The sequence below is a fragment of the Protopterus annectens genome, chromosome 11.part0 (genome assembly GCF_019279795.1).
Source record: "Protopterus annectens isolate FY-2018-M chromosome 11.part0, PAN1.0, whole genome shotgun sequence".
Taxonomy (NCBI): domain Eukaryota; kingdom Metazoa; phylum Chordata; order Ceratodontiformes; family Protopteridae; genus Protopterus; species Protopterus annectens.
In genome coordinates, this window is record NC_056745.1 from 175,053,186 (window position 1) to 175,077,013 (window position 23,828).

General features: G+C 35.6%; 1 protein-coding gene across 1 annotated transcript in view; it reads right to left on the minus strand.

Moving 5' to 3' along the window:
• PRMT8 (protein arginine methyltransferase 8) overlaps nt 1–23,828 on the minus strand; it is a 653,278-nt gene that overhangs the window by 51,548 nt on the left and 577,902 nt on the right. Inside the window, 2 exon segments of the mRNA XM_044087574.1 lie at nt 14,819–14,940; nt 15,241–15,391. Of these exon segments, the coding sequence (XP_043943509.1) occupies nt 14,819–14,940; nt 15,241–15,391 (273 nt within the window).

Here is a 23,828-nt window from a genome sequence, read left to right on the forward strand (position 1 = left end):
AAGAATAAGCATATTAGAGAGTCAGCCCAGGTTGGAAGGTTTGGAGACAAAGCCAGAGAGGCAAGATTATGTTGGTTTGGACATGAGCTGAGGAGTGATGCAGAGTATATTGGGAAAAAGATGCTAAGGATGAAGCTGCCAGGTACCAGGAAAAGAGGAAGGCCTAAGATAAGGTTTATGGATGTGGTGAGAGAGGACATGCAGGTGGTTGGTGTGACAAAGCTAGATGCAGAGGACAGGAAGAAATGGAAACAGATGATCTGCTGTGGTGACCCCTAATGGTAGCAGCTGAAAGAAGAAGAAGTAGAAGCCCTTTCCCCACTGTAGAACAATTTTGGTGTAAATAAATATAATTATCAGGTAGCATGGTGGTACCACCCACACACTTGGAGAGAGAGGGGGGCTTGCCCTAGAAAAAAATACTGTTTTAAGGTTTTTTGTATTTTTAGTTTCTTTGTGGATCAACCTTGTCAAAATTGTTTATAACCTCTGCCCTCTTTAGTAATGAGTACTAACCCTAACCCTATCACTGCCCCTTCCCCAAGCATAACCCTACACCTTAACATCATTAAAACCTTCCCATAACACTACTGTATTTCAGACAAATTTTACACTAATGGTACATGGGTGAGTTAGTTTTAATATCAGAAAAAAGAAATAGGTTTCCTCTCTCAATATTATTGTTTTCAGTTTTGTTTTGTTCGCTGTTGTGTATGATCGAACTTATTTTGTGACTGTTTTACATTTGATATTAGGGACATTCAGTCATATACAATAGACCATCAGGACATATAAACAAAATTCTGATAGCACAGCCATTGACTGATGCATCATATACTCTGGCCAGATAATGGTTACATATGGGAATGTTGGCAGGTGATTGCTGAAGTCAGTGTATTCAGTGCAGCAGAGTTAGGTTGCAGGTATGTACTTATATATACTGGAAACACTATGGAATGTGCTATTCCATCACCTTAGTAAGTCATATGATGTGTTACCCCCTTTATTTTAAGCTGTTAGTGTTGTTTAGCTATCATTTGCTGCACAAAACCTCATAATTGCTAGGACATCTGGTGCAGGGCTACAGATGGCACTGCTTAATTTCCGCAGTCAAAACCCAGTGACTATTCATACATGTGCACAGTGTCATCATCCAAGATTCATATGTTTGTGAATTATGCAAGGGATGGAGGCAGATTGTTTGTATACCTACTTCCTACCTGGATTCTTCCAGGTGTACAGTACTGTGTGCAATTAATCCATGGGCTTTGCCAATTAACTGTGTAAGACTTTGACATATGGTATTGACTGCATACAAACCCTACACAACTGTGGTCCATATGTATGAATCTCCAACCAGTGTCTACATATCTTGATGATTTTAATTTTTTTTATACTCACTCACCTGCTGTATTGCCTGCATTCTAATTGTTCATTGTGAGGCTTTTCTCCCTAGGTGCTTCCAGTAACAGCTAACCAGATTTAAATGAATTACTTCTTGCCTTTTTTCACACAATGGAACAACAGAGTGCATGTATGCGTGCTTTTTCCAACACCATCCTGACAGATGCTTGCACTGCTCTGAGACACTCTCGAAGATGAGCATCTGCCACTTCTAGGAGACATCTCCAAAGTAGGATTCTCCCCAAAACTTCTTCTGGTGAAAGCAAGCAAGCAATAGCAACTCTCCCAGCTCTCTATCCTTCCATCTCTCCCTGGCTAGCCCTCTCACTCAAGTTGATCTCTCTTTCTCCCATCCTCCCTGTATCGCCCCATGGTAACCAAGCTTCTAAGTGATCCAGTTTCTTGGAGCTTTCCTCTGTGTCAGCCAACTAGCTTAATTTCCCCCACTTTAAATGCTATTATAACTAAGCTAGTTAGTTTAAAGTTTTCTAATTCCTTTATATCTCCATTTTAAAAATATGGAATTAGTTTCCCTTTCTTTCAGTTGTTAGGAACCTTACCCTCCTTTCAAAATAAATTAAGCAAGTTAGACAAGGGGTCAGTTAAAACTCATGAGAGTACCTTCAAAACTATAACTTGAAAAATGTCAGATATCTGAGCCATGCCTTCCCGAAGTACCTTCAGTTTTCTAAGCATCTTAATCAGAATAATCCACCACCTCTATTACCTTCAAAATTCCCCACATTTCATTTAGCAAGTATGCTGTCTTTTATTTAGCATTTCAAAATAATCATTAAAATCTGCCTGCTCTTTGGCTTTGTAAAACGTTCCTTAAAATCAGCACCCCGGCTCCCCAGTTTACTGTCCCTTCTCTTCATAATGTACCTAAAAATGAATTTCTCTTATTTAATATATTATTTGGTATTTTTATTTCTTTGCCAGCTTTAGTCCAGCAAATAATTTAGGTCTGTACATCCCTTGCCTGCAGATATTCTGTCCTCCTCTTTAGCCTTATTTTTAAATCTTTTCAAAAAAGTTTTCTTTCTAGATTTGGGTCATAATACTGACGACATAATCAGGAACAGTCTGCATTCATGAATCTTGAAAGACAAAAATTGAAACGACAGACCTTGGTGGTATGGGAGAGAAAGCCCTTCCATTTTACCTCATGCAGTGGGCTTTACCCCCTAGTATCCCCTTACTAAATATAACCGGATTTGAGTTTGTTTGAACAAGAGGAAATGTGGTGAGGTCACAGATGCACACTACTGATGATTGAACACGGGGATATGCAGCAAGGTCACAGGTGCACACTACTGATGACTCATCATCAATCTCACAATCGTGTCTTGAAAAAGCCTGCTGCATGTCCACTGCACACTGAACGAATCCATTTTGCTTGTCTTCGTGCTCCTTACACAAAGCTCTGTACCTGCGACTATGGAGTTCAAAATAACAAGACGCCATAATGTGTCCTCCTTCCACTACATACAGTCACATGGTCTAAATCCTAGCAATGTATTGTAGAATAAATTACTCTCTCACTAAAATAGATATTTATACATACCTCATCTTTTCCCATGTTTCAAAAACTTTCCTTTTTTTTGTCACCGCCATAGAGTTACTTTAAACAAGATCCAACTAAGTCCATAAAGTCATCCAACTACTTGTGGCACTGAGAAACAATGAATTGCTAAAACATTTATAGCATATAAAACAGCAGAAATAGAGAATCAAATGTTAGAATTAAATTATTCAGATTAAAGATACTTCATTATTAAAGATGCTCTGTAATTCTTCATGGCAATCACCTCAATATGTCAATCAACTAGATATCCATTATAGGAATCATTTATCTCACCGTCTTGCAGTTAATGAAGTATGAGGCTAAACTACTGAAATAAATCAGAAACCCTATTATTACAATAATTGCGTTAAGATATTTGCAGAGGTTATAAAATTGTTCAAGCTCATAAAACACAAAGAAAACTGTGACACTTGGCTAGACATCATACAACATTAAAATTCCGTGAATTAATGTATCTGAGCAATATTTAACCCATAGAATTGCCTTATTTCTAAAATGCTGAATTTTGCTTTCTTTTAATAAAGCAATCTGTTTACAATGTGTCCCGTTACAGCATTATTCTACTTATGGATTTCATAATGATATCTGACTTGTTGAGGAAGACAGTTTTACACTTGCGATATGAAACTAACAGTAACCTGAATATATAAAGTATGATCCTGTCTAGTGACTTATTGTGAAAGCTAAATAACTTATTTGTTAACAATGATTTATACAGTACTTTGACATACATAACGTTTTGTGTGGCAGTAAGCTATATTCCTAAAAGCTGCAGACAGTGTTTTGGACTGAAAAATTTGCTGAATTAGTAGTCCCCAAAATATGCTATAAGTAAAATAAGGAGGAATTAATAAGGAGCAGGTAGACGACCATGATTAATAAACCAAAATATATTATTTTGATTAGAGTGATGCCAGTTTTATAGAAAGTATGTATAATTAAATAATTATAGGAAAATCAGGCATATTTTAACTTGATTCTTCCAAGCAACAGTTTACAAATTTCAGAGTAAATCTGTATTTGATAGTCCTACTCTTTATCCCTGCTGTTGTTAGGTTCAGATGTCAAGATGGAGACCTATTAGCCTTTACAAAACTTAATTGCTGTAAACCCATGTTAATACCTTCTACTTTCCAGATATATACCTAGATTATTTTTTAAAAAGTTAATGAATGACCGATTATGACAGTTAACGCAGAGTATTAAGGCTATGAGTGGGCAAGCTGCTTCCTATGGCCAAGGCTAAATGGTTTGTTTCTTTGCACCTCTATTTGTCTACTGTGTGACACTGAGAAAGTCACTTAACTAGACAGCGGTCTTGGGTCACTCTTGAAAAGTTATATTTGTGTAAATTGGGCCTACCTGGTTTTAACAAATGTAGGTAAAAAAATGTTGATTGCCAAAGGAAATAAATTCTATACTCGATAGCTGTTGCTTATATTTATCATATTTGTATCTATAACTGATATTTATTTTTAGTATTAGGCTCCATGCTTTGGTGCTACCTTCCTGAACATTGCATTATAGAAACATATGTTTAAATAAAACCAGGTGAGGCTTTGTCTTAAGGACCAGGCAGTGATCAAGTCTAAATAACCTGTAAAGAACAATAAATAATAACAATTCCTGAATAGTTTTGAAATGGATTAGTTTTTCCAGCCATATGATTTCTTTGATAATTAATCACTGCATCTGTTTGACTTATTTTAGGTGGCTTGTCTGAAGGCTATAGAATGTTTTGAGTTTGATCAATAAAGCATAAAATGATAAAATGATCTCCCTGGAGTGACTAGACACACCCTTTAAAATTAGTTGGGACATACAATATGCTTAGCTGACTTTGGTAGGCAGACACTTTCATCTTCAAATGCATTTAAGTGCCTAAACCTGTCTATGCCTCTTATACCTTGATGTGGACATGAACATTTGCATTTAATTGATTTGTATACTTCTTACAAACTTATTAATTAAAATGATCAGTGCATATTCTCTGTACAATATAAATGAGTAGACATTTAAAATAACAAACAGTAAGAACAAAATAAAGGACCTTATTGATACCAATTAATAAACAAGGTATAAAGTCAAATGCAGACAGCATACTGTGAGGCTATCCATCAAACACTAATCCTCTTATTCTTGTTGAAGAGAAGTAATGTACTGAATCACTTAAAAGCAGTGAACATTACAGACTCCCTTAACTGGACAAGTAGAAGGTTCCTAAGGTGAGACCCCCAGTAAGAATCTCAGAAGTTTCAAACTACAACTTTGGAAACATCAACAGACACAAGGTGGCTAGTTGTAGGGTATATGGTAGCCAACACCAGATACTTATAATAAAAATAAATTATCTGGAGCCACAGCTAAACAGTATAACTTAAAAGTCAAAATTTAATAAGAATGTTGCATGTATAACACTTTCACATAAAAGCTTCATCAGTCAAATGACTACATAGACAAAACACTTCTTTTTATACCTTCAGGTTCACGTGACTAAGCCCACATGATAAAAAGTTACATGACTAAGATCACATGATAAAAAGTTATATGATTAAAATAGTAATTAAGCAACTAAACAATTTAAGCCAAGGAATCTTAAAGAAACACTCACTTAAGTTTGTTACGTAGTTCCTTCAGTATAGGTTTAATGCTAAACATTCCTTTCACCCTTAGATACTGTTGTACCCTAAACCTGATTATCCCTTTATTTTCTTTTTTCTCTGTCATATTTTTAACATCACCTCCTCTTATGTGTTCATTTACCACTTATAACACATTTAAAACATTTGCATTATTTGTTTCCTTAACATGTTTATATAAAGCATTAGTTTGAATATACCTTTTTTATATCTGATAAATGGTCTCCTGTATGCTCCTTGAGTTTCTGGTTAGTTTTACTTAAATAGAAAGCATCACACATCGCACATTTTGTCATATAAACTAGGTTTTTTTGTATCACATATACCGTATGCCCTTAATATAAAATAGTTTTTGCTCACTGGATATATAATGAACTTGTTACATATACAGTGGATATAAAAAGTGTACACACCCCTGTTAAAATGCCAGGTTTTTCTGATATAAAAAATGAGACCACAATAAATCATTACAAAACTTTTCCACCTTTAATGTGACCTATAACCTGCATAATTCAATTGAAAAAAACAACAAATCTGTTAGGGGAAAAAATATAAAAAATAAAAAACGTACAATAAGCTGGCTGCATAAGTGTACACACCCTTAAACTAATACTTTGTTGATGAATGAAAAACATTATAAAATTATAAAATAATGAATCTTTGGGCCATTAGGAAAAAGAAGCGACACAGGAAGTGTGAAAATATAAAGAACAAAACCTAGAGATTTTTAAAAGCAATTGCACAGCAGAATAGTAACCCCTCCACAGTTGCAAACCCTTCTCACACCCATGTGCAGGGTGCCTAAAATGTACTTCCACTCATGGTAATACACATGCCCATTATGTCTGTCAAGAACAGAACAGAATGACATACTGACTTTTAACTGTCTGTGCTTTAAATAAATTTTAAAGTCGATACAAAAAACAAGACTATCACGTATTCTTAACATCTATACCATCCTAAATAAAGGCAATAAAATAAGGAAAAAATCTCATTACATCTGAATGGCACATCTGAAGTTAACTCCTATTGATGCCTCTAGGAGTGAAATATTGCTTGTTCATATTTGCATCAATAATTCCAAATCTATACTATGTACAAGGTTTTAAACATTTCATATTAAAGCTTACACAATGGCAAACTCAACTGTATTAATATTTCATTTCTGTCTAGTGCAAGTAAATAGATATTAACTGTTGTTTTTTATGATATTAATTTATATAGATATAATTTTTACATTTTTCTAAATATCTCAACAACCAGGTAACTCCTTAGCCTCAAATGAAAGCTCTTAGCTATATGAATAAAATGCTGCTGATTGTATGTGGGTAACTTGAGTGGTTGCTGAGATATTGTAAGTCGTTTACAAAATATTACAAATGTAATAGTTACTGTGTTTACTGTGACTTATACAATTTGGTTTAAGACCTAGAACCTAAGGAATACTACCACTATAAAAATGGTTTTCTGCTGAAGAGTTTGTCATCTATACTTCTTTCATAATCCCAGTGGTTCCAGAGATATGAAAATTTGTTTGAAATGTGAAGACATAACTTGATTCTGTCTAAAGGTTTAGGCTCCGCCTATTGGAAGTTACTGTGCAAATTTCCTGAACTCCTTTGAAGTTAAGGAGTAGGAAACATATACAAACGACAATTTAAAAGAACAATCCAAGAGCATTATTAAGATATTCAAGGGAACAGAGATACAAATGACAATTTAAAAGAACAATCCAAGAGCATTATTAAGATATTCAAGGGACCAGAGATACAAATGACAATTTAAAAGAACAATCCAAGAGCATTATTAAGACATTCCAGGGACCAGAGATACAAATGACAATTTAAAAGAACAATCCAAGAGCATTATTAAGATATTCTAGGGACCAGGGATACAAATGACAATTTAAAAGAACAACCCAAGAGCATTATTAAGATATTCCAGGGACCAGGGATACAAATGACAATTTAAAAGAACAATCCAAGAGCATTATTAAGATATTCCAGGGACCAGAGATACAAATGAAAATTTAAAAGAACGATCCAAGAGCATTATTAAGATATTCAAGGGACCAGAGATACAAATTAGAATTTAAAAGAACAATCCAAGAGCATTATTAAGATATTCAATGGACCAGAGATACAAATGACAATTTAAAAGAACAATCCAAGAGCATTATTAAGATATTCTAGGGACCAGGGATACAAATGACAATTTAAAAGAACAATCCAAGAGCATTATTAGGATATTCCAGGGACAAGAGATACAAATGACAATTTAAAAGAACAATCCAAGAGCATTATTAAGATATTCAAGGGACCAGAGATACAGATGACAATTTAAAAGAACAATCCAAGAGCATTATTAGATATTCCAGGGACCAGGGATACAAATGACAATTTAAAAGAACAATCCAAGAGCATTATTAAGATATTCAAGGGAACAGAGATACAAATGACAATTTAAAAGAACAATCCAAGAGCATTATTAAGATATTCAAGGGACCAGAGATACAAATGACAATTTAAAAGAACGATCCAAGAGCATTATTAAGATATTCCAGGGACCAGAGATACAAATGACAATTTAAAAGAACAATCCAAGAGCATTATTAAGATATTCTAGGGACCAGAGATACAAATGACAATTTAAAAGAACAACCCAAGAGCATTATTAAGATATTCCAGGGACCAGGGATACAAATGACAATTTAAAAGATCAATCCAAGAGCATTATTAAGATATTCCAGGGACCAGAGATACAAATGACAATTTAAAAGAACGATCCAAGAGCACTATTAAGATATTCCAGGGACCAGAGATACAAATGACAATTTAAAAGAACGATCCAAGAGCATTATTAAGATATTCCAGGGACCAGAGATACAAATGACAATTTAAAAGAACAATCCAAGAGCATTATTAAGATATTCAAGGGACCAGAGATACAAATGACAATTTAAAAGAACAATCCAAGAGCATTATTAAGATATTCCAGGGACCAGAGATACAAATGACAATTTAAAAGAACAATCCAAGAGCATTATTAAGATATTCCAGGGACCAGGGATACAAATGACAATTTAAAAGAACAATCCAAGAGCATTATTAAGATATTCAAGGGAACAGAGATACAAATGACAATTTAAAAGAACAATCCAAGAGCATTATTAAGATATTCAAGGGACCAGAGATACAGATGACAATTTAAAAGAACAATCCAAGAGCATTATTAGATATTCCAGGGACCAGGGATACAAATGACAATTTAAAAGAACAATCCAAGAGCATTATTAAGATATTCAAGGGAACAGAGATACAAATGACAATTTAAAAGAACAATCCAAGAGCATTATTAAGATTTTCAAGGGACCAGAGATACAAATGACAATTTAAAAGAACAATCCAAGAGCATTATTAAGATATTCAAGGGACCAGGGATACAAATGACAATTTAAAAGAACAATCCAAGAGCATTATTAAGACATTCAAGGGAATAGAGACACAAAGACCCTTTTTAAACATAAATTAGTCTGAAACACCAATAAGTTGTTTTATTTTACAGTACTTGAACACGTTATTCCCAATCCCAGGGGAGGTCCCTGGGAATATACACTGGAGTACCGAGAATTATTGTGCTAGTTGAGGCTTGATGCTAGTGAATACTCTGGTTTGAACAGTACAGTTTCCTTTAATAGCAGTTTAAAATTATGTTCTGCTAAGATATAATTTTTAGATATGTAGAGTCATTATATAACTATTTCAATTTTTATTTTATTCTAATTTTAACTTGGGAACAAAAAATATTATAACAAATATTTTAATAAGATTTTTAACAGTAGATTTTTAAGGCAGAATTTAACTTAATATATATTAATCTTTTATGTAAATGTATTGCTTATTGGAATCCATTTGCGACTGGACACCTTATGTCATACATTTTTTAATAGAGGCATATATATTTGTGTTTTGTTAATGATTGTATATCAGTTCTGAAAAAGTACTATGAGCAAAAGTGCTAAAGTATGTGTGTGTGCGTGTGTGTGTGTGTGTGTGTGTGTGTGTGTGTGTGTGTGTGTGTGTGTGTGTGTGTGTGTGTTAAATAAAAGTAATATATATCTTTTCTTCAGATTATGATATTTGACTGGTTTAGACAGTCCTTTGTTTAGTTATAAGTTGTCGATTTGTGCTGTTTCTGTCTCTGGCTTCTTTTGGTTCATGCTAGGGAACACAAACTTGCGCAAAGTTAAGTGTGGAGGGTGTACTACACTACAGTATAACTGTGATACATGTTGGGAGGCTGGCATAATGGTTAAGGTGTTTACCTTACAGACACAAGGTGCAGGCTTTGATCCTCACATGGAGTAACTGGCTGGGCTTAAAATGACCCACAAGAGCAGTTAGCCTAGTACAACCTAATGATAGTGATAGTATTAGATTCCCTACTCCATCAATTTTCTGTTCTCAAGGTAACTTTTGGAAACATCACTTTCTATGTCAGCAACCCACTATTTCACAAAAGCCATGCCTTAGCACTATCTAACATGTGGTCAGCAAAGAATGCAAAGATCATTGTAACTACAATGAAATATCATCTACTTGCTTTCCTTTTTTGGGCAACAAAAATAAAAAAAATCTCTATGTGCAGATAAGTTATCTAGTATATAAGAGGATAATATTTCCTTGCGAGAGAACATATTCAACTTATAGGCTTAATATAAGATCTGGTACTCTCAAGCTTTTGTACATTTCTCAGAGCATAACCAGCCAATGGTAGAACTAGCTGTGGTGTAGGAAGGACAGGCTGAGCGATTTAATGTGGCGTTTACTGTTAGAAATACCAGTAAATGGGTTGGAAAAATGAAGCTAGTAATTGTTAGAATGATATTTTGACAAAATGTTTATATTCAGAACAATACTAGATATTTTCATATTATTTTCTATTACCTTTAGTAATTGTGGTCCTGTTATATTTTTATTGTCATTTTAAGTAATACCCATAATCACTTTTAAGGGAAGAACATTCTCTTCTATGAAGCTTTCCATTACATGCAGCTAAACGCTACACTAACTCCACTTTTAGCTACCTCCGTTAAAAGCATTGATCCTGAAGACATATTAGGACTACTTGATCTGCTTGTTGTGTTACTAAAATGACTAAAGGATAGCTACCAGAATAAATCAGGTGCCATGAAACTACACTGCAATATAAGAAAGTGTCTGACCAGCACAGCGAATCTGACAAACATTTCGCAAATTGTGAAATCTTTGAGACTAAATGTATTGACAGTAGCAAACACAATTAGTATATCATGCCAGCTATACCTATAACAATAAACTAAATACATGTTTAGTTTTTGAACTAAACACTTCTTTTAGTTGTCATCCTTTATTCAGTGAATGAAGAACAACAGAGGGAGCAATGCCAAATGATGTTAAGCTTTGAGAAAAATGTTGACTTAGAGATTAAGATATTATTGAGATCCTCATGTTTTTCTGAAGAGAGCCATTGTATTCATAATTCATGGCTGAGTAACTGCTTGATAAGGCTCATGGTTTCTTGGTTTGTTGCATATTTCATGAATGGTACCTATTATGTGCAGCACCAAAGTGCATTAACCTGACATATAGTACCACAGTTAGTGCTTTATATCACTTCCTTCTGATCATCAGCCTTAAAAGAGCTCATACTAATAAACAGAGATGCAGGAGCATTTTACCTGGGAAGTATAAAAAAGGCTTTGCCAACCTGCCATGCCAGTTTTTTTAAACCTAATGGTTTGTTAACAGTACTTTAAATATGACAAACACCCACCTCTGTACCATTGGCTCTATATTTTATCTTCTTTTTTATTTTGGCTATACTCCATCTAGTTCTTCAGTATTTATTTCCTATGTAACTATAAACATCTTAGTGAAAAAATTATTCCCATAGTCTAATTTCCCCCTTTGACACTTTTACAGATAATCTTGTCTGTTTTTAAACATACTTTGATCTGAAAACCTTGCCCTTACTGTCTTTGATAATACATTAACATATATAAAATTTTCATTCAGGTACACTCCCTTCTTACCAGAATATACACAGAGAACTCCTTTGGTCATTTTCCATACATCTTTTCATATAGGTGTTACATTTGTTACCCTCCTCTGGATAACTTTACCCTTTCAATTTCCAGATATTTTTCCACTACTGTTAATGTCTCTTCCTATATATTCCAATATAACATGCCTCGATTCTTAACCAATGTTTCTGCAGTATGTCTAGTAATGTCTTTCGACTTTTCCCGGTTAGGGGTCACCACAACGAATCACCAGTCCACTTATGATTGGCAGTGGATTTTTATGGTGTCGAGTTGCCCAGCCTGGCACCCAACCTTCAAAGAAGGCACACCCACTCACACACGCACTTGCCTGCATGTCTTTAAAGTTAAACAATTCCACTCCATGCACTGAAAAAACTAATAAAACCAAAAAGGCGGCATGGTGTCACTGTAGGAACTTGTTTATTCGATAAAACAAATGAATTGAATAAACAAATTAAATAATAAATAATAAAAACTGTTCACATAAAAAAGTAATAAGCGCTTTCACCCATTAATTCCAGGGCATCATCAGAGTACAAACTTTTAAATCATTGACCTCATTATATAATATTACTGGTCACACAATGCCCTTGAAGCAACCAATCATATTAAAATACCTGCATTAATTATTCAATATTACAAATTACAAATATATGCATTTAAAAATAAATAACTAACTAACATAATAATATAACAATGAATAAATATCTATAAATAATTAAATAATAAATAGTTGTTCCTTACTAAATGGTATATGTTGAATTAATACATATACTTTAATAACACATACACTATATTATTAAATTCACAATTTTGTATATATTAATAACATTTAGTTAAAATTTCAGTGTGTATTATATTGTGCTAAAATGTTGAAATATCTATTTGTGTTATATACAATATGATTTGTATTTCAGTATGCTGGCAATTGATATCTGTTCATTAATACCTGGAAATTCATTAGCATTGAATCTCAATTGCCATAAACATTCCTTTGCTTCTAACAAATTCTTGTTGTCACCTCCTTTGTTGTTATTGTAGGGAATTCTATCTATTACAAAGAATAACAATCTTTTAAACTCTTTACACTTCGAACTGTGTATGTAAAGTGAACTAGCCGTTTTCTTAATTTTAATATCTTTAATGTGTTCTACTATCCGTTCCCTTAATTTTCTAATTGTCTTTCCGACATAAAATGCCAGACAGCTGGAACAGGTAGCAAGATAAACCACCATCCTAGTGTTGCAATTACAGTGTCCTGGACATCTGATGGTTATACCATAATTCTGAATTGCTACATAGGGACCATCATTTATATATTTACATGTTCTACAAGCACCACATGTATTCATTTTGGACGTTTTATGTTTGTTTATTTGTACTTCTCTCAAATAGTTCTTTCAAATTCAAACCTCTACTATAGGAGATCTTCGGATATTTACCAATACTATCTAGCAAGTCAATCTTGTTGTTGAAAACACTAGTCCAAGTCTCTTGTACTATGATTATAATCTTGGATGCTGTCTCATTATAAGGTAATATAAAGGCACCATTTTTATTCATCTTTTCAATAGTCTGTGCCATGTAATGATCGGTTTGTATAAAATTTTCCTTTTAGCTGACACTTCTAATCTTATATTGTAAACCAATTCCTTTGGATATCCTCTCTCAAAAACCATATTTATAAGTTTGTCTATTTCTAACTCAAACACTTCATCATCACTTATAATTCTAGACAATCTAACCATCTGTCCCTTAACCAGGTTCTTTTTTTTTTTTTCAACATATACCATTTAGTAAGGAACAACTATTTATTATTTAATTATTTATAGATATTTATTCATTGTTATATTATTATGTTAGTTAGTTATTTATTTTTAAATGCATATATTTGTAATTTGTAATATTGAATAATTAATGCAGGTATTTTAATATGATTGGTTGCTTCAAGGGCGTTGTGTGACCAGTAATATTATATAATGAGGTCAATGATTTAAAAGTTTGTACTCTGATGATGCCCTGGAATTGATGGGTGAAAGCGCTTAGTACTTTTTTATGTGAACAGTTTTTATTATTTATTATTCAATTCGTTTATTCACTTTGTTTGTTTTATCGAATAAACAAGTTCCTACAGTGACACCATGCTGCCATTTTGGTTTTATTAATGTCTTTAAAGTTCACTCGATCATGGGGAGGACATGCAGACTCCGCAGAGAAGGCGCTCAAGCCGAGAATCAAACCGGAGAGCCTCTTGCTGTGAGGCGACAATGCTAACTGCTGCACCACCACAGCCATTGTTGTTTCTGTACTATGTCTAATTTGTTAAAATTATTCAAACTGCAGATGGTTTTGTTTTATTTTTGAAGATTGTAGAATTATTGTGCTTAAAATGTTTTGCAATAATTTGGAGCTTTCCTCCCAGACCTCCCCTGAAAATGGGCTTCTACCTAGTTAGACTTTCTTGGTAATCAAATGTCAATCAATAAATAAAATAAGTAAATAAATAAATAAATAAATAACCTAATATCCTCCAGCCATTTTTTATCACCTCATATCCAATGACCTCCACTAGATCAATTTGGGTGTTTCTTCATTTTATTGTCATCACTGTCCTGTCCAGCTCTTACTCTTATTTGTTTTAGTTAGCTAAGTTGTCAAGTGGATTGAGGGCCATCATTAGTAGATGTCTGGGAACACTCTTAACCGACTTGGTCAAACTAACACAAAAGTCAAATGAACATTAAAGGATTTAAACCCACAACTGCAAGATGAAGCTAGTTATCAGTGCATATCCTTAATCCTCTATGCCAAAACGCCTGACTGCCAGACTCATTTCATTCTTAAGTATATTCTACTTCTCAATATTATTCAGGAGATCTGCCTTGGTTTTATCCATGAGTTCTTGAATTTCTCCTTCTTTGTAGGGATGCGGATTTCTCCTTTATTTTTTTATTTATTTACTTTTTTTGTGTGTTAGCCAGCTATCCCAGGAGTGTTATTACTTGTACTTCAGTACTAACACAATAAATACATATTTAGGGTATATTAACGGAAATGCATTTTTATAAGAACTATAAATTGTAAGAAATGAGTGTAACTTACAATGTTTTTCTCATTCGGTTTCATAGAAATGGACCCATAGATCTCTTCTCCTCTCCTTACTGTTAAATAGTCTTCAAAGTAGAATACAGTTTGCTTCCAGTGAGTGTATGGGGCATTAGGAGCTGGAAAAAAAGAAGCACCGACCCCTAAAATCAGTAAGTCATCACTGTCATACTGCAATAAACTTTACAGTTTCGTAGTAATGCAGTTAAGTGCAACTGAAATGTGTTATGCCTAATCACTCAGCAAGATTTCTGTATTTTTGAGGAAATCATATTTCACTATTATTTCTTCAAGTTATCATGTCTTAGTTATTAATTCAAGGCCTACTTATTTCGCTAAGCAATAAAGATTGTACTAAATAAAACATGTGTCACCTTAACCAATGCCTGTACCATAATTTCTGACTGCAGGCTATTTACCTGTAGAAAATCCTGTCTTCTTGTGACACTTGGTAAACTCAACATTAAAGTAGGTGACCAGTGCATGTACGTAATCATTCCGCTGAACTTTAAGACAAAAAGCTGATATAAACGATATTTCCTCCATCTTCACAGTGTAGATATCCACCTCCTGTGACCCGAACAATAAAGGTAACAAAACAATAATAGGACACAGTAATTAATAAAACATGGCACAGCTAGGAGGCATGCAAGTCAGTCTTTTAACCTAAACATTTTGCTGATTTGATATTGCTTGGTGCATGTACTACTCTTGTGCAGTTCTAGGCACTTGTGACTGACTGATGTCAACCTTTGTCTTCTTTGTTAACTGCATTTGATGCATTCACTTATAGATAATCTGATACACAGAATCAAGATCCATTATATTGGTCTGGTATTTGATACATAGACTCAAGATCCATTATACTGGTCTGGTATTTGAAACATAGACTCAAGATCCATTATACTGGTCTGGCATTTGATACATAGACTCAAGATCTATTATACTGGTCTGGTATTGATAGATAGACTTGACTGGTATGCGATAAATAGAGTCAAGATCCAATTATTTTGGAAATGATATGCAAGTTTTACTGATAAAAAGTGAAGTTCCACTCCCTTTAGATAATTCAAGCAGTCCTGTCATCTGCAAGACTGGGTATGGCATAATTGCTTCCATATATGCTCCTAGCCTTTCAGATATTTAGTTATCCTAAAACATTTTTAGATCTGATGCAGTTATATTATTCCCTGGCTGAATCAGGCCACTGTATCCAGAGACTCTTCTGCTGGCCTAATGAGTTAGGCCTTTGCTAGCCTGTATTACAATTTTTGGAAACTAAAAGGATATATTGCATGACATTGCCCAAAATATGCAAAATTATAAACTAATGAGAAAGTAACACTGAGTAGAATAAGAAGATTAAAGTCAGGCTCTGGTATTCAAGGACATTGTTACAAGTTCTATATGCTATATAAGGCTAATAAAAACACTAAAGTACATTTTGTACAGAGGTACAAACATTTCTGTCAGCTGTTTCTCCTTGGGTTATATAAGGGGGATCCCTCTGATCAACAAGAGCGAGATAAATAAAGCTGAGTACTGCTTCTTCCAAGCTGGTGCACACCTGGACCAACAAGGGGATCAGAGACAGTGGTCTGCACATGGAGGAGCCCCTGTACTCCCCACAGCCATCACTCACCAGGCACACCCAAATGCACACATACCACACCCCTGTTCCATGGTCATAACCGTACTTACCTGTTGCACCAGAAGTAGCACAGTCTAAGTCTGTGGGTAAGTCTGTGGACCTCCACACTCACAGCTGTTCCCAGTTTATAGAATAATTAGAATCAGTTCCATGACTGATGATTTAGCAGTTTATGCCATGTGACCACACAGCATGTTTATAAAGATAATTGATTTTCTTAATGGATTAGTTCTAGGGAAGGTCTATTGGAGAATGAAAGTGGTAACTATTTACATTGGACAAACTAAAGACAGTCCACAATAACATCATTTCTGTTGTTATTTATTTTTCATCTTTGATTGGAAGTGTTTATACAGGTACTTTTATACTCCTGATGGCATCTAGCATGTGTCCTACTGCGGTTGACAAATGTGTGACCTTGAGTAAGGTAGATGTCTCAGCTTGCCAGTCATGATGTCCACATCTTTTATTGCATGCTTTTCTTTTCTGTTTGTCAATATTTATATCTAGATTGTGGTTGTATCATGAATGGGACATGTTCAGATTCCACCTTTCATACCAGCCTGTCACTCAGGTATCAACAAGATCTGCCGTGAATAGGTAATGCACTTCATTAACATTAAATGCTGTGCAGATGCAATGGCTATGACCTGACAACTTTAGGGCAGCAATCATAGATTGTATGCGGTGTTCAAATGGGATTCCTCCACCCCCCCAACATTACTATTCCTGGGTTGGTGCATCGATAAACACTCTGGGGACACAGAGACCACATGACAGAGTGTTCTCTGCACTATTCCATTCTTGTGGCAGTATGCCTTGTATAAGAAGCTTAAGTGGACATGAAGGGAATGAGTAGTGGACTGAGCTTGTAGAGACAAATGACTGCATACAGGAAGATCTTTATAGGAGACAAAAGTGGAAAAATTGGAGGTATCAGCTATCGATAACAAAAACAACTAATTGCAGATTCAGTTATCACTGCGGTTATAAGCATGCAGAATCTAACACTATCAGTGCTTGTATTGTTTTTTCTTTTACCATACGAAAATAGAATGATATGCATATAAAGATAAAGGTATTTTCCTTTCACTGGAAAACATTTAAATATCGATCCTGATTTGCAACTTTCATCTCATATCTGCCTAAATGTCTACAATTTTCAGGCATTCTATACTCCCCGGTATGTGAAGACTTGACATTTGTAAATTATGCCTGAACTTCCATAACATGTCCTACATCAGAATCTTTTATATGCCATTTATGTAAGAGCCATTATTCCCAAAAGAAAAGCATTAAAATCCCAAGAAAAGCAAACTGTTTTGCAACAAAATACATACAGCTGTTAGTTATTAGCTTTACAAACTAAATAATTTAAGAGATCACACAGTTACTAAGGCTGTGCCCAGTCTCGTCTTAGACTTATTGCAGAATAGAAATAAAAAGGTTATACATTTTTTCATAAGTTATATGTTGCGTACTACAAACAAACAAGTGTGGTTAAAATACTTCTCTCCTTGTTGATCTTTGACTATAGACAAAAGATCTTCCAAAAAGAATTCAACAAAGCAAATTTCAGCATAACCCTTATATTTTATTACTTCAGTAAGCATTATGCCCGAATTTGTCAACAGTAAAAAGGAAGATGTGTTGGCCCTGGTAGCATGTGCAACAATTAATTACCAAAAAACCTTTCCCAAAAAATATAGTCGTGCCACTCATGTATGTCCATCAGCAGAATTGTTGTCATAGGTTTCTAAATCTTCAGATAGGCTGTCTATCAAAATGTCGACATCCATAATATTGAGTGTCAAAAAAAAGATTGAAAACCCAGGAGAAGAGAAAATCTCGAACCTTGGTCTTCACCTTTAAACTTCTTTTTTGCAGAAGGGCAACCCCCCACATCTTTGATGTGGGGAGCAAGTCATTCACATCCCCACAAACATATATACCGTTAATAATAAAAATGGCCATTTTGGACTTGGTATCTTTAAGTGCATTTTTGGCCATTCAGCCTCTTATGTTCCAGGGCTTGTTCTAGCGGGGCCTGACATTTCCTAATGGTTTCATCACAGATGGAATCCTGCCAAGCTAGATAACTATATGAAAAACTTGCCAGTCATTGAAACAAGTAGTTAGTACTCAGGCAGTGCAGTCTTCAAATATCAGTGGACTTCAGGATGGAACTGTGCTCTTGGTCTGCAGCTTTGCTGTCTGTCAGTGATAGACACACTTCACTGGACACATATTCTGCTTCCAGCTTGCCAAAGTACTTCTTGCCACTTTCAAAAAGCTGTCAGTGAAGTGAATGCACATATTTATTTTTAGACAGCTTAAGATTCACTGTTCTGGCCCAGCTGTACATGTCTGTTTTATTTTATTTTTCTTAGTGCAGTGCATTGGATCACTAGGGCTGTTTTTTATCCAGGACTGAGTTATAATAAAAGAATATAGTAGGCATAATATAGTAACAAATACAATATCAAGTTATAGCAGTACTGCAAGTATAACAATCAGGTAGTAATATAATTTCTATAATTAAACAGTCACCAAAGTAATACACAATATGACTATTCAATAATTAGCCAGCTTCCTCAGTAACTTAAGAAAATAAAACTAGAATTAAAGTATTTATCTCAGGTGGGAATCTGATTAGACTCAACCTAATACCCAGAGGATGTTCTGCAAAAGTAATAAACATGAATTATCAGTTCTCACACTATATAGCTGATCCTTCCAGGAGTTCCGATTTGTTTATTTTACTTATTCAGTAACATATGAAGTTTTCCATATAAAAATCCTTATGATATAATGAACGAACAGACTACGGCAGGCGTTGTGTTGGAAAAAGGGATTGCGTTGCACAGTCTGGGCTCCAGAAGTGAGGGGGAAAATGTATTCCTACTTGTAGTGAAAGAAGAAGAAATATGTATTTGAGATTTCAGTGGAGATGTGAGAGAAATGTTTGTGGATTGGCAAGTCAGATGCTTAATTCCAGACAGACAAAGAAGGCGCTTAAGTTAAAAAGCAAAGGTAGCACACATTACAGTTGAACTCTTTGGTATAGGAAGCCATTTTACTTTAAAAATGACAGTTTGATGGCATTCATCTTTGGATGAGGATGTGAAAAACATACATATTTTAGGAGAGTTTACAGCTTCTGATTGTGTCTAATGAAAGCTGCCATGATGATTCCTAGTATATCCAAATTCTAGCTTGGCTGGGTTTTTCATGCAGTTTGTTTTAAGCTCTTTGGTTCTACAGTGTAGTCAAGTAATCTACTTAACCTATACTGACAATCACAGAAAAAGGGTGAAACATGGCATTCCTGTAGTTTGTGGGGTTTTGCTTCATTGCCCTAAATATAGCTATAATGACTTAAAAAGTAAAAAAACAAAAGTTGTGGGCATTCAGAAGCCATATAGCTGAAGCACAGGTATATCCTTAAGGGGTCATTTGCATATGTGTCATTGTCCTCCACTGCAGAATGGTTAAGGCATCATACAGTGAAGGCTCGAGCTTGCCTGGGACTTTCTTGCAGTTTTTGCTAGTTGTTAGTATATAGTGCAATGCAAGAATAAGCATCTGGTTCCCTAGAGGTTTTTTTAGCATTATTGCTTAGAGGCTATAAGAGCCTTTTTTATTACTTGGCACTCATGCTATTAATCTTGAATCTAGACTCTTGTTTTTGATTTTATCACAGCTGAATGCGAAGGTTATCATATGACCATTGAATTTCAGTTAACTCTGTTCCTTCTATCAGCCGCGCTTGAGTATACTTTTAGCTAGGGATAGTCCCCAAAAATGGAATGTTGGTGCTATTCATAAATATTGCACATCATGGAGAAGGCCTAGAATGATGTGCTAAAGCCCTTTGCAAGCCATAAAACTGGCTACACAATTAGGTAAGACAATATATGCACTATGTAGCCAGAGTATTTCATGCATATAGGTGCATGCATGCTTCTCCACATGAGCACCCTCCTGACCAACTGGTATACCAGTTGGACAGAGCTCACACCAGGCTTTGAACGCTGATACTGCAGAATGCCTCTGCTGTTTCCCTTCCTCCAGGAAGGGCAAGCTGATGTCACCTGCTGGCTCCCATCCTCCCCTACCTGGTCCTTCCAGCATTCATGCAACTAGTCAAACACGGGTTATCCAAGGTGCAGTAAAGGCTTTATCCCTGTACACTATGGGGCCAGATTATTTATGAGCTTTTGTATCATTGATGGGGAGTTGCCAGTCAAGCTATGGCAATTTAGTATTTGCTTCTTTTGAAAAAAATCATGTAATTTTTTGCGGTATTTTTTAAGAGTTTGATGTGTTAGTTATTTTCTGAAGAAGTTCTAAGAACTAGTAAAAGAAAGAAAGCTGTAAACTTGGTTGGATTGTCACTTGCCCGTAGGTGCCCATTCTATAATTTTTGAGTTTGAGTGGTTACTGTTTGCTGTGCTGCATTAGTTTTAGTAGCTTGCACTTTATTAGAGTTACTATTGGGAAGTAATTATTTTTTGTTTGATAAGTTTTTCAGACAAAGGAAAGGTGGTCAGATGGGTGCAAAAACAGCTCTGTCTTTTAGCAAATGTAGTTATGAGTAGGGCGGCTGCAGTGGTGCAGTGGTTAGCATTGCCACCTCACAGCAAAAGGTTCTCTGGTTTGATCCTCGGCTGGAGTGCCTTCTATGCGGAGTCTGCATGTTCTCCCTGTGGTTGTGTGGGTTTCCTCCGGGTGCGCCGGTTTCCTCCCACATCCCAAAGACATGCTGTAGGTGGATTGGACACTCTAAAATTGGCCCTAGGTGTGAGTGCATGTGTGTGCCTTCTGTGGAAGGTTGGGCACCGGACTGGCAACTCGACACCGTAAAACTCCACTGCCAACCATGAGCGGACAGGTGATCCGCTGTGGTGACCCCTAACTGGGAAAAGCCGAAAGAAGAAGAGGATTTTGGTTCAATAAAAGGTATCACATCACGTTTGTGCTCCAGTGTCTTTGTGGCCTCCAGCCATAAGTGATTCATAGACAGATAAACTGTGGTGTAGCAGGTGGTCTCAATGGGGTAACCTATGCAAGTCTAACTGGGACTGTTGTGAATCTATTACATTTCTCAGCTCAGTAATTCTCCTTGCCCATTGACCTTACTCATATTCCCCTTCTCTGCTGACATGTTGCTCACTATAGAGCTGAAAAACATATTAGCACTGTTTGGAAAGAAAAAAAAAACTTCTTTGCTTAGTAGGAAAAGCAAGAGTTCTGAATGGAGCAGGTAAATCTTCCATCACAATAACACCTGTCCCACCCCTGACATGATAATTCTGTTAAGCTTACACCAGTGCTTACTTAACAGATTGTTTCATCGCTATATAATGGTAATCACTCTTCCATCACCACTGTGCCCAAGGAATGATTTATATTTTCAAATCACTACTAGATATGATAAAACAGCATAGCTCAATGGGACAATGCTCCTTGGGTAGGTAGAATGACCTTACTAAGTAGCTACACAAAGCTACTATAAACCTTATTAAGTTGCCTTGCCTTGTTGAGTAGCGTAGTGTTGTCATGCAACATTACACTCCCCACATCATGAGAACAGCACCACACAGTACACAAAGAGGCACTAAAAGTTCCTGTTCACTGCTCAGCATCACAGGATAACTTTTGTATGCTGTCATGAAATACCACAGTCCATAGTTATAAATCATGGTAGTTGATAGTGTTGTGTTTCTCACAGTATGGAAAATATGTCTTGGTAAATTTTATCATAATTTGCTTTAATGTGAATCAGGTACAGACTTACTGGATATCTGCTTTGATTGGAGGCTTCAGAGATGGGGTATGAGCCGATGTTTGAGAATACAAGGTCATCTAAAGAGAAATGTGATTACAATTTAGGCTAACAAGACAGTTTCCAAATAATCCTAATAAAAAGGTCACTAATATAATGCGATTACAGATCTCCAAAGGTGGGGTACAAATTGGGACAGAATGCTTTCAATTACAAACCTAAAGGAACTCTTTGTGAGATAGTTTCTAAACCATAACAGGGCAGAGCAATTATGGCCCAGGACAGATAAAAGAATAGTACAAGGAGACAGGAAATGAAATCAAAATCTTTGTTGGGGTACACGGACAAAACTTCTGTGAGATAATGTTTGCAATAAACCCTTTAGATGGCATTTTTGAAACTAATTATAGCATCTATAATGCTTTGTTCTTTGGCCAGATTATGCTGACCGTTGGATAAAAACATGCATCTTGGGCTAAGCACCTCAGGTGCTTAGAAACTACATTGTCTAGAAGCTTGCTCATTGTGTGAATTAGTTAAATTCTGTGTGACCTATTTATTGGGATGATATTTGTGAACTTTTGTAGATGAATAATATTTTCTATGTTCAGTGAATATAGAAAAGTACTGGAAACAGAGAAAGGTTGAAGTGTCAGTAAGATTTACAGAGATTTGGAGAGACCATGAAGGTTCCTTATGAAGAAAACTCAGGGGTCTTCAAGATCTGTTTTATGCAGACAGATTGAAATAATTTTCAGTTTACTCTGTGTCATACAGACTGCTCAGAGATGACCTGTGTCTTGCATATAGAGCAATCTCTGACCCAGCTTTGATGGAAATGCTACACATTTGCAAGTTAAATGGCACACAAGTCACTCGCCCAAATGACCATAACCTGGTATGTGACATCAACAGAACTTGTTGGAGTGACAGATTTGTCTCATAGAGGTCACCCTACCTTTTGAACAAGCTTACTATTTATGTTAAACAAAGCCCCTTGCTGGCCCTATTTAAGCACAATTTGGATGACTGGATGGGTAACCAGAAATTCATCCCAGGGGTTCCACCTGTGTCCCTCTTGGACAGGGGCAATAGGTGCTGATTTTAGTGTGCTCGAACCAGACATCCTTGGGAACAAGGGATGAAGCTGGCTAGGCCCTGGGGCCTAGTAACCTCCTATGATCCTATGTCCTAAGTAAAACATTTACAGGTTATCAAAAGATTTTAGAATAGTCAATGGCTTCCCGTGAAGAAGGAAGCTGTTAAGGAGCTTCTTTGTACTTTGTATTATCATAGGCCCAAAACAGAAGGGAGTCTGAAACTGTGCAGAATTAACCACTGCATGCAGCTAATGCATATTGTTTCATTCCAGAGGCAGAATGAGCCATCTCTTATAACAATAGTCCTCAATAGATGGAACCTCTTTCCCATTCATGTCCCAGCACTGGTCCAACATGAAGGGATCAGCATGTGAAACAAGCAGCTATTGCCCAGAGGTAGTTCAATAACTAATGATTAAAAGGTGGGACTGTTGGCCCATGTAAAAACTGGTACTAATGCACTAACCC